The sequence below is a fragment of the Aptenodytes forsteri genome, unplaced genomic scaffold (genome assembly GCF_000699145.1).
Source record: "Aptenodytes forsteri isolate BGI_AS27 unplaced genomic scaffold, ASM69914v1 Scaffold347, whole genome shotgun sequence".
Classification (NCBI taxonomy): domain Eukaryota; kingdom Metazoa; phylum Chordata; class Aves; order Sphenisciformes; family Spheniscidae; genus Aptenodytes; species Aptenodytes forsteri.
Window position 1 is genome coordinate 532,325 of NW_008794110.1, and position 12,628 is coordinate 544,952.

Sequence of the window (12,628 nt, forward strand, 5' to 3'; positions counted from 1 at the left end):
GGCCAGCGCCCCTCTCGCTGCGGCCTGCCCGCCCCCGGGTCAGCGGCACCCCCCGGGTGGGCTTTGCTTGGAGAAACTTCCCGCTGAGCAGCGTTCCGCAGCGTTGTCCTTAAAAAATAATAAGAGATAGATGGATATGGAGAGGGGGGGTAATTGGCCACGGTGCTCCGTAAATTGTACATTTAAACAATGACATAGTTTTTCCACTTCGTTTGGCAAGTTTTCCTCCCGTAGCCCATCCCTCCGTCAGTCTCCCTGCGTTAGCTGACAGGTTCCAACGGCAGTGGGGAGGAAGACGGTCTGCTCGGGGGGCGGGAGGCAGCTCCTCGCAACAAAACCAGCTACGGCCAAGGGGTTTTAAACATTAACTTTCCAGACCGAGCTTATTTTCCTTGAGCTGAGGTGGGCTCTTCCCCCCCGCTTCTTAAATAACGAGGGTGGTCCCAGCATACTCTATATCAAGACAGCTTTTCATCAGTTGCTCATCAGCATGCTAATTGCTGTATGACTAATTATGCCCTGAATTCCAGTTGATTTTCTTAATGAGACAGCTGGGTTAATTATGTAATCGTATGATTACATTAGCCTAGAGTGCCCTGGCGAAAAGTAACGCAGGCAGGAGTGTGATGTCATTGCACGAGCAGCGCTCACAAGGGGGTGCATTCATTTCTGCCTAATGACAGGGGAGGGCAACGGTACCCACAGTGCTCTTTGTGTAAACACTTATATTGAATTATTGAGATCTGTGTCTTTTTTCAGCTCGCAGAATGAGGGAGGAATGGTTTTTTTTAAACGAAACTCACTTTGGAGATTCAGCCGGTCATCGATAGTCCTGTTTTACCTCCTGGGTTGAGGTTGGGTTTGGTCTGAGCAGCGTGGGGTTGCGGGTGGTGAGGTGCTGCCTCTAGCTAGTCACGTAATGCGCTGTTTTGGCGAGATCCGTCTTTGTGGTCCTTTTAAAATTGTTTGTAAAATATGTAGTTTACATGCATACGCAGCAGCAACAAAAAATTGGTTCTCTTGCGCTGCTGTTCAAAAAAGATTTATCATCAGGGCATCTGTGTGGTGTGAGAATAGTCTGAGAGGTGTTACTGCGGCTGCGTTGCACTAGCTTGTTTGATGTGAAGTATTAACTGCTATAAAAATAATGTTACATTTGTAACCTTAATTTTTTTTCACGTCTCTGTTCATTGAGACATGTCCATCCACCTCCTTTATGAGGACAGAAGCTCATCTGCAAGGGGACCGGTGTGGTGTGTCACAGTGGTGAGCATAGGGTCGTGCTCAGGGAGCTGCTTGTGAAACGGTACCAAAAGGGCAATTCATTGGGAAGTAAAGGCAGGAACAGGCTTTGCAGATACTGGTTTTAAAATATAGCAGTTATTATTTCTCGTATGGTAGCGTGGAGGAAGCTACCATTGGGATCGGATCCAGGCATGCCGGGCTGCGTACAAACATATGATGCAAAGGGCTTCTTTGTGGGTATAGTATGCAACAAGTGGATTAGGAAAGTAGAACACAGTAGGAAGCGATAGAAAAAAATATACTAAATTTAGTATAAAAATAGACGTCTTAATTTACTCTTGGGCAATAATCTTGCTAAACACTTTTTAAAGTTCTGGATGAGCAGATGCCTTTTACCAATTTTCTCATTTCTTATTTATCTTGTGCCTAGCAGGAATTCTGAACTTTTGCAAGCTAGAGAAGAGTCAAACCAAGAGAATAATTTGTGATGAGTTTTCCACGTTTAAGTGTTAAGTGAGGTGATTTTTCTCTTTTACAGATTACAGAATAGGCATTTCCTTCTTTGCCTCTCTCCATAAGCTAGTACCACTTGATTTTTTTGAAATGTGTATGCCTGTTGTTTGTGTAATGAATAGAAAGTTTTGGTCCATTGCTTGTTTAAAAATTCAGTGACCTCCTGTTAAATGACATGAAACATACTTTGTAAGTCTGGTTAATATAAAAAGGTATGCTTTTTCATGCATGCATATGTTGGGAAAAGGAGAGTATTTTTATTTATTTTTAAATCCGCTCCACTCAGGTAAGAAAAAAGTTGTTCTGACTGTAAGGTTTATACTTGTTTCAGATTAATTGGTGTTTATAAATACTTCAGAAATCATGGGGTTTTAGTTTTTTTGAGATTAAAGAACGTGTTGGGGCTTGCCATGAGAAATGAAGCATTTGTGTCTCTGCTCAAAATGTCTTGGTCATTTTATTGTCATGCAATGATTATTTTTCTTTAATACAGTTTATAAAAATTAAGTCTAAGAGGTGCTTCAGCCGTGGGTTTTTTCTACGTGTCCTTAAGCAGTATTTAGTGGCTGCAGGCCATTAGTCCTTCAAATGGGCTCTAGTAAAGTTTGAAGTTTAATGCACAGAGACCGTTTTTACATTTTGTTTGTTCTGCCACTGTTTTGCTACTTGAACATTAACCTTTAATAGAGCTAAATTAAATATACATGTCCTGATGAATAATTATGAGATTGCAAGCATTTTCATTTTGTACATAAAGCTTCTCGGGGACTGCAAATTTGACTAAAGGTTTGGTCATTATTCGCTTTATAATGCCCATGTTATTTTTGTCTTCTAATTCTTTACTGATTTAAATATAAAAAGCCCTGTGTATTTGGAGCAAAATACCTCTTGTGGGTGTCCTGGCTTTTTACAAGGGGCATGTTAAAACGAGGGGGAAAAAGTGCACCCACAATTTTCTAAAGTTCAATTTCTTTCATTGTGGCATTTTAACACTCTTTTATAGAAATATCATAGCTGAAGCGTAAAATCCCTGCCTGATATGTTTGGTGGTTCCTGTAACAATTTAAGACGCAGATAGATTGAGACAATCCAGCCTTTCTTTATGTTCAGCAGATGAATGTCCTGGGCTAGCTCTTTTGGAGGAATGCTGAGCTGCAGAAGTGTGACAAAACGGTCATTCCAGATAAAGGTCGGCAGACCTACATGGGAGAAGGGTGGTGTTGTGACAGCCCGTACCTTAATTGGACCATACATAAATATTGCAGGGCCTTTAACTCGTGCTACTGCTGTGACTTAAACTTTATATTTAATTCCTTACCTGTACCCCCTGTCTCTGCCACAATAACATTTTAAGTTTGATTTATTATAAATATTTTAATACAGATAATAATAACAACGAAAAGTATTTGGCCTAAAAAGCATAAATGAAAAAGCTATGTAGTCATAAACTATGTATGTACAGAGAACAGATGACAAGCAACCTAGATTTTGTATTATGAACAGGGTAATGCTATAAGCTGTTGAAGAACCGAAGTAACAAAATGCAGCAGGCTGCTACTTACAATGTCTCTGAGCTCAACATAACCCAGTACTATTCTTTTATAAACTATGAAACAACACTGGCATATTGAAAAAACATACAGGCTCATGCTTAATGTGTTAACAGAGGTACAATAGACTTATTATGTGTTTCCAGAGGCTGAGGGTGGTCTGAAAAATTAATGACTGTGGTGGTTGAAAATTAAGTGAACTCCCTAATATATACTGTTGTTGATCCACTGAGTTTGGTGTTTAGCATTCCTCAACAGGAGACTAAATCTTTGCAGCCATTTCATGGGAGATGCTGGCGCCCATAACAGAAATGTATTCAATAATCTTTTATAAGTCCATCGGACTCCAGCGTTTTCCTATTCTGACTGGGAAGAAGTCCCAGAATAAATCACACGTGCACATGTCAGGTGTGTGCTAAGGACTCACTTTACCAGAAGGGGATGAACATCAGAGAATTCATACTGAGAGGACATTCAAAATAATTTCTAATTTCTATTCGATTAGTAGTACAAGAGAAAGAAGGAACAAGAGTCACAAAACCCAAAGTTCATGGAATTAATTACACCCACACAATAATTCTGATTATTATTGATCTGTCAGTTAGAAAAAGTATAGCTTGGATATCCATGATCAAATGACCTTTTTGAGCTCAGCTATGCAGGAGGGCACAGTTTACTTCAGAAATTCACTCCTGCAGAAGCAGAGGTACATGAGGGACACCAGCTGTCAGTGAGCTGTGCAGTTTGATTGCTTTTTACCCAAAAATTCTCATTTTGCAAACAAAAATTTTAAACTTAAGACTCTGACATGGCTTCATATGATGACTGTCTGCACCCAGGGACACTGCCCTGTGGATTAACGCCAGGATGAAGAAGGCACACCCCAGTTTAAAGGCTAACATAGATAGGATGAACTATCTCTATTTTTTGAAGTTTGCAGTATATGAGGTGAGGAACACACAGGAATAATAACACAAAGTAGAGCCTTACTGGCGCTTAAAATGGATATTAATGGAGAAAAAAGGACACTTGCGCTCTAAACTGTGTGAGTCGCAGAAGTGTTCCTGTTATCTTACATTTTATTTTACTGTTTCTTTTTCAGATCCAGTTCCAGCCTTGGATTTAGGACAGCAGCTTCAGCTGAAGGTTCAACGTATGCACGATATTGAAACAGAGAACCAGAAACTTAGGGAAACTCTAGAGGAATACAATAAAGAATTCGCCGAGGTGAAAAATCAGGGTAGGTTGCAAATGCATTCGTTTATCAGCTTTTAATGCAGACTGGGATTAAATTCAGTTTTATTTCTTACGGGTAGGGTTGACAGTAGCATTGAAATTCAGTAAAGAAAGTATAATAGTCTATTATAGCCACTTCTGTATTTATGCGTATAGGTATGACTTTGGGTAGACTCCTTGGATTTCTTTAAAAGTTTCGTCTTCTGTAGCACCAAGTCAGAGAATGGAGCTGTTATTCTGCATATTCGATTGTAGCCTTCTGCGCTACCTGACTGAAAATTGCACCCCTGACTGAAGTTATACGTAGGTGTTTTATGAGAGACGGTGCTACTGCTGACAGCAAGCTGAATGTATGTGTGGGTGTGTGTAGCACATACTTTTTACACAGACATACACAAAAATCCAGTATTTTTTACACACATACAAATCTGTACAAAATGGAACTTTTTCTGTACTCCTGGTTTTCCTTGTCTAAATCTGAAACGTGTTACTGGAGTACATTCAGCATACATACTTTATATTTACTCTAGAGACTATCCATAGAGCAATGTAAATACAAGCTAATACTGTTTAATTGTTTAAGTAAGTTTTAATGAGACCAGAGTACATGAAAATACATGAAAATCTCAATGAGATTTAAAGCCTGTTGTGTTTAAGACTGTTCAAGTTTTTTTGTGATCCAGAAGAAAGTTTCCTGCACCAGGAAACAAAATTTGCTCAGTTGTACACCTGCTTGCCTATACATGGGACTTTTCATTTCCATGTTTAATACACAGTTCTGGGTGGTGGCAAGGTAAATTTTCCAGGCATTTGGGAAAATGTGTGGTGTGTTTCTGTTTTGTTTTGTTTTTTTTTATACTGTGGAACTGTTGCACCCACGTGGGTAACATTTGAAAGCTACATTAGCAACTAAGTTGGTTCTGTTACATCTCATTTTCAGCAGAAGGAGCATGTATGCAGTTACATATTTTGTTTTAACGTAGAGGGTGTGACCTTTGGAGAGGACAGGTATTGGCATGCAAGGATTCAGGCTGGACTGCAAAAGATGTCATGTTGGAGCTGTAATGCTCTAAGCCCGAGAGTATTTTTGCTGGAAATGTGCAATAATTGCTGTTCACTGTGCAGAGTTTTCCTGAGGCTGCGCATCCTGTACATCCAGCATGACATAGAGGTTCATCCCAGAAAGTGGAAAAGGTCTTGACTTCCAGAGTTTTTTGCTGCAACCACTCATAAACTGGCATTTTTTATTTCCCCTGGTGCACTAACTTCCTTTCTGTTTTGCCACTGTAGTCTTTGCATTGTTTTTCACTCCAGTGTAATAGTTTTACACTCTATTTCAAACAGGGATTAATAAGATATCCAGGGAAAAGCCTGTTGTTAGCGAAGGGTGCTTTGATCACTTAATCTCTTTGTTTGGAGGGCTGTGTAAGAGCTATACGGTTCCTGTAAGAACAACTTCCAAAACTGGTATAAATGGCAGTGGCTAACAAGCTTTAGCTGACGTGAACAGTAAAGAAGGCACTTAGTTCTTTGAGCAATGTAGAGGTTTAAACTGTGCTTGTCCAACACATGTATTGTTAGATGCCTAAAGGTAAAAACAGATTTTGTCACAAAAGTCATAATTTTTTCCCATATTTTGCGCTTCTTGCATTCATTTTTGTAGTTTTGTTTCCTTTTAAAATGAAACATTAAAACTTTGTCAAGATGCGACTATATGCATTTCCATGCGACTATTTAACTCTGTGCTTCTCCATATACCTGAATACTTCTGCACATTTGTGCTTTTCCGTATACCTGAATACTTCTGCAGATTTAGGTCTGAAAATACCTGGAGCAAAGGTGTCTCCAGTACAAAGAGTACATCCTTTGTACGTACGAATGAGCATCCTTTTGTCTGTGTGAAGGAGCATCCTTTGCTTATTCAGGAAAAGATCAGAATTTGTATTACTTCACGGGTCTCGGAGACGAATTTCCCTTTGCTTTAAAAAAAAAAAAGTGACATGTCCTTTTCACAGCCTGTTACTCAGTAATGAGCCTCATCTGATTTTTGCATGGCTAGCAAAACCCTGCTCCTTCATTCAACAGTAGCTGGTTTGCTGGCAATCATTTTTACCACTCTTACCCCCCTTTTTTGTGGCCACAGTGGCCCAAGCTGCCTTTCGTGTAGTTCCCAGACAGCGGACCTTGTCACCAGCTATCTGTTGTCTGGCTTTACAGTTCTCTAGTCAAGTCTGAAAGTCTAGACTTTGAAAGGATTGTGCATGGTTTTGCGTGATATTACTGAGATTTTTTTCCCCCAAGTTCGTAGGCTTTACTTTTCATAGTAGCGTTTGTCTTTCTGTGATGTTTCTGCGGAATGAGAAACTTTTTATGTCCAAAGGTATTTTTTTCCTAAAGCATTGTTAATGGCATCTGTTAATAAGCTGATGTCTTTAAACCACCGCATCTCTGTGTAAGTACATTGAAATGTATTGCTAGCTGCGAGTCTTCTGGCAGTCTAACGCTTTTTCCAAATTCCATTATTGTTACAAAGCATACTCTGGTGAATGTCCTGCTTTTCCTCTTATGAGCCCTGTAAGGATTCAGCCCTTCCCTGTGGGTGGGATCAAAGGGCTTTCACATAGGAACAAATCGGGGCACGTAACAAGATGCTGTCCATCAGAGGCTGTGCTGTAACTCTGCAGGTTTATGCATCTTGTGTCATCCATTACTGGGCACAGTAAATGCAAGATAGCTTCTTTATCTAGGAGAAGGGTTTCTGCAGATTCCCTGGAAGGCTACAAGTGCAATCAGAAAGTTACAATAGTTAATGCTTGTGCGTAAAACCCAGTGTCGATGACAAGGCGGTTAGAGCAACTAGAATATGAAGGGCTCCAGAGTGTCTGTTGAATCTGATCTACTGTTAATAGAGCAGTTAAATCTTAACTGCCATACTTTTCATCGGTTGTGAAGCAGAACATAGCTGTATCCAATACGTGTTCAATTAGTGTTAGATTGCATCTGTGCATGAACCATAGTAAAATTGCCTCTTTTTACATGAGCACAGTTATGTGAATTAACTGTCCTATGTGTAAATGCATGCTTAAACCTACACTGGGACTTTATTAATCTCCACTCAGCAGTGAGCTAATTTGAGACTAGTCAATAAGGTGATATTATATTTTACAATTGATTTTTTTTTCCCCTTCTTTTTTTTAAAAGTCATGTTAGAGGAACCTTCTTCGCTCTGCTTTCCAGCAAACTCCATTGATCCTTCTCAACCTAAACACTTAAAGTTCAATTTAACATTTAGGGAGTAAAAGGTCTCCAAAGGGACTCATATCCATTGATTTTGTGTCAGAGTTGAAGAGCTAAAGTTTAAAACACACTGAGCCTACAGGGTAAAGAAAGCCTTGTGTTGTGGAACCACGTGGAGCTGTGTAAACTCATTCATCCCCTATTGTTTTCCTGTAGAGACTAGAATATAAGGGCTCCAGAGTGTCTGTTGAATCTGATCTACTGTTAATAGAGCAGTTAAATCTTAACTGCCATACTTTTCATCGGTTGTGAAGCAGAACATAGCTGTATCCAATACGTGTTCAATTAGTGTTAGATTGCATCTGTGCATGAACCATAGTAAAATTGCCTCTTTTTACATGAGCACAGTTATGTGAATTAACTGTCCTATGTGTAAATGCATGCTTAAACCTACACTGGGACTTTATTAATCTCCACTCAGCAGTGAGCTAATTTGAGACTAGTCAATAAGGTGATATTATATTTTACAATTGATTTTTTTTTCCCCTTCTTTTTTTTAAAAGTCATGTTAGAGGAACCTTCTTCGCTCTGCTTTCCAGCAAACTCCATTGATCCTTCTCAACCTAAACACTTAAAGTTCAATTTAACATTTAGGGAGTAAAAGGTCTCCAAAGGGACTCATATCCATTGATTTTGTGTCAGAGTTGAAGAGCTAAAGTTTAAAACACACTGAGCCTACAGGGTAAAGAAAGCCTTGTGTTGTGGAACCACGTGGAGCTGTGTAAACTCATTCATCCCCTATTGTTTTCCTGTAGAGGTTACAATAAAAGCACTTAAAGAGAAAATCCGAGAATATGAACAGACCTTGAAGAACCAAGCGGAGAACATAGCCCTTGAAAAAGAACAAAAGTTACAAAATGATTTCGCGGAGAAGGAGAGGTGAGTGTGCATGTGTGTGTCTGTAGGTATTGTAGAGGAGGAGAGATGTATTTTTCTGTTTAATCTTCCCAGCCAGGACTTTCTCTTCAGTGTACTGAGACAGCTCATATATTGAGCGATTCTGGTGATTTATGTGTTTGACACAGAATCATTTGATACTCAACTTTGCACAGAAAAACAATTGTGAAAGTGTGGAAGTAAAACAAGGACAGATCGGTTCTTCACGGTAGTGTTGTGGGGGGGGTGTCACGTTCGGAAGGGTGCAAACCTGCTTTTATTCTTCACTAGCTGTATTGTCCTCTGTGACACTAATCTTTCTCCATTAGCCGACAGTGTAATTCAGTCTGCTGTGTCCGCTTTGTGTGTCACAGTACCGTTGTACAATCTGTACAACCCTGAGCTGTTTAAGATGAAACACTGTACCCAAGAGCCTGGGTAAAAGATGCATCACCCCTGCTCCTATGGTAATGTCTAAGGGAGAGGATGTGTTCCTGAATTATCCTGAAAAGGTTTGCATATTCCTACATGTCAAAATTAAGAAGTATTTTAATTATTTATTAATGATTTTTGCGAGCATCTTGGATGCATTTCTAATCTTTTGCAAATGAGCAGGGAGTGTTTGAATCTTATAGGTTAGTGGGCAAACAAATCAGGCAGGACAAGACCAAGGGTCTTAGGGAGTTCTTTCAGGCTGCGTTCCCTACCCTGAGAATTTATTTCTCCCATGGAGCAATAACACTGAAGCTATAATATGTTCAACTTCGTGTGGAAGCCCTTCAGTTTACATGAGCTTTTTAGTTGGTGGGTTCGTTGTTTAAATTCAGGTCTGAGTGGGAAGAATCTACCGGTGAATGCAAAGCTTTTTTTAATTTGTCAATATCTGTAGTTACTTTTTGATAAGTAGCATGTAAGCGGTGGCTTTAACAAGTGCAATTTAGATATGCTTAAAATAAAATGGCAGGTCATGGAATGCAAATAAAAGTGTGTAAAAGAGAGGTTTTGAGTTCTCAAAGTATATAATTTGGTATGAAGGGAACTGACGCACGTTTCTCGCTATAAATAGTTATTAACCTGGTCAGTGGTGTTGGAGAATAAATTTATGCACCCTATGGAGCGCAAGTAGGATGCTGGTAGTTTCATAAGCCATTTCACAATTCTGAAATCTGCAGAATATCTTAAAAGCAATGTCGTAAAAAGCAGCAACTCCTGGGAGATGTTGGAGCAACTCCCTTTCAAAGATGGGTTTTATAACTCCTGTAGTCTAGCCTTTAGCAAAGAGTGTAGTGACTGCATGGTCAGATGATGTTAAAATGTGTATAACTGACGCAAACAGGAAAATATTGCCTGTGGACATAAGAAATGTGAGCATATTAAAGGTTTGCTCATGTTATATAGAAAATATCAATGTGAGATTTGTTTTGAAATATGTGTGTTTTTTTAAAGAGTAGCTAATAATATTACTGCATTTGGCATCCATTACAGCTATGATGAAACAGCTGCCGCATCTATTCACTATATCAGTTATGGCAACAAATTTCTTCATTATGACAGTAAAATGGAAATGCATCATTCTTCTTGTACTAACTTTGTACAACAGAGGGTGCTTGGTGACAATTTTCTTAATGTGTGTGACATTTCCAAAACAAATTATGCTCAAGAAAACCTTCCACTAAAGTTGTCATTTATATAGCAGTCAACTCTTGTATAATGTTCACAGCTTATGTTATGAGGTGGCTACACTGTTAAAATTTTAATATAAGTGGGACTGCAAAGTATGAACAGTATTGCAATGTGACATGATTTATGGGTCCCATTGAAGCACCTTGTAGTCTGTGTGGTGTTGTCAGTTGTCTGATTACAGTTGAGACATTTAATCACTCTTATCTTCCAAATTTGCAAAATACAAATAAGTTGTTTAACATGATTACAAGCTCTGTTCTCACCTCTTCTCTTCCCTTTGTAGAAAATTGCAGGAGACACAGATGTCGACAGCCTCGAAGCTGGAAGAAGCCGAACACAAAGTTCAAGCTTTGCAAACAGGTTTGGCATCGCTATTCTGACCTATACCAATGATCAGGCTGGAGGTGAGAGGATAGAGATCATTAAATGTATCAGGACTGTGTGTGAACCAGCTCTTGCAAGTGCAGAGAGATCCAACAGAGCTTGAACGTGCTTTGTGAATCGGAGCTTCTTTTGGGCTTCACCCCTTAAGTGAACACTTGTGTTGCAGCCAGTCTATTGGTAAATACGGTGGACAAGCCCAAGCATGAAGCGCGTACAGCATTAAAGCATCGCTGCAATTAAAGCAGGCTATGGAACTTTTCATCCATGTTGTGTTTTGCTCTGGTTTCACACATTTCTGAACTATGATAAATACATGTACAGTTTCTACCAGTGTGTCTTGCCTGTTGCTATGACTTGCTTGCCATTAATCTTCATATCTGCATACTTAGAGATTCCAGGTCTGGACACATTTGGTTCTGTTTACTATGAGAACACAAGAAATTTTATTCCCTGAATTACTGCAATAAATATTTCAAATGAAGCAGTTTAGCCAGCTTAATAAGAAATTAATAATGTCTAGCTTTGTTAAGCAGAAACTGGGAATTTTTGCAATGTAAAAGAAATACCGTAAGAGATTGTGAAAAATCATAAGCTATGTTTTTTCTAAGTCATAATGGTTTGCCTAGGTAGAAAGATAAAGCAAAGAATTTTTCATCAGGAGGTGTACAGCTTTATTTATGGCTGAATAAAAGAAAAAGGAGTAGTCTTTTTGCTTTTCACTGCTGTTACAGTGCTGTAATGCTTCATGTTTATGCCTTTTAGCCTTGGAAAAAACCAGAACAGAACTATTTGATCTGAAAACAAAATACGATGAAGAAACTACCGCAAAGTAAGATTTCACTGTTTTCTTTCTACGTCTTCCTTCAGGGTATCACTGCTTTTTTGTTTTGCATCTGTCTGTTGGAGACAGACGAGATGGAAGAGGTTCAGGAGTCCAAATTTGTTGGAAAACATGGTCATAATTTGGCCTCCTATAGAGAGGTTATTAGTCTTCATATTTCCTTCCACCCAGCAAGACACTTTTCTTGGCACACATGCTGCTGCATTCCTGGTTTCATTCTCAGGTGCTGCATCTACTATGTATCTCTTATACTATGAGTATCTCATATTTTATTTAGAAATAGGGCGATTTCAGAAATAAGATATTTACTGTGATCTTCCAATCTTGATGAAAATAAAATTTAGTTTAGTAAAGGTTTTCCATTTCACTGTTAGGCACCCTGGTTCTTTCTGCTTTTGGGGTAGCAGTCATCACTGTCAAATTCACCCCAAATGACAGAGAGTAGCATTTTTGGCAGATTTTTCTTGTTTTCAAGTAGAACATGAAGGTAGTCTCAAAAATATATACCCTTGTCGTCTTAATGGCTACTGTTTTCAATTATCCCCTGGTTTTATTAACAATCAGTGCAGGAAACAACAAAAGAGAGACAGACTTCTGCTGTTTTTCTTTGAACCCTTCATATTTAAGGAAAGTTAGTAATGAGAAGGAATTCTCATGATCAGCAGTATTAAGCCCAAAGAGCCATTTCTGTGTCTGGAAATGGGATGGGAAAGAAGCAGCCATTTCAGATGGGTGTTCCTGGCCTGCTGTAAGGGCAGGGGCTGGAAGCCGCACATTACATCCCTGTGCCCTCTACCCGCGTCCTGCAGAGCCCCAGCTTCACCTCCGCTTCCAAGTAGGCAGGTGATCGGGTTAACGGAGGGGAAAATCCTTGCTCCTGCGCTTACCACCCATTCTGGTACAGGAGAAATGGTAAGGGAAGGCTGTTGGCAGGCTCCGTGTTGGGGCAAGAGAAACTATAGCCTAGGCTTGATGGGAGGAATGACATGGTCTTGTTTTTGTC

General features: G+C 39.4%; 1 protein-coding gene across 1 annotated transcript in view; it reads left to right on the forward strand.

Moving 5' to 3' along the window:
- The window catches only part of CUX1 (cut like homeobox 1), a 210,525-nt gene that overhangs the window by 94,998 nt on the left and 102,899 nt on the right, over positions 1-12,628 (forward strand). Inside the window, exons 5-8 of the mRNA XM_009275491.1 lie at positions 4,411-4,548; positions 8,597-8,720; positions 10,684-10,760; positions 11,547-11,613. Coding sequence (XP_009273766.1) covers positions 4,411-4,548; positions 8,597-8,720; positions 10,684-10,760; positions 11,547-11,613 — 406 coding nt within the window. The remainder of the gene's footprint in view (positions 1-4,410; positions 4,549-8,596; positions 8,721-10,683; positions 10,761-11,546; positions 11,614-12,628) is intronic.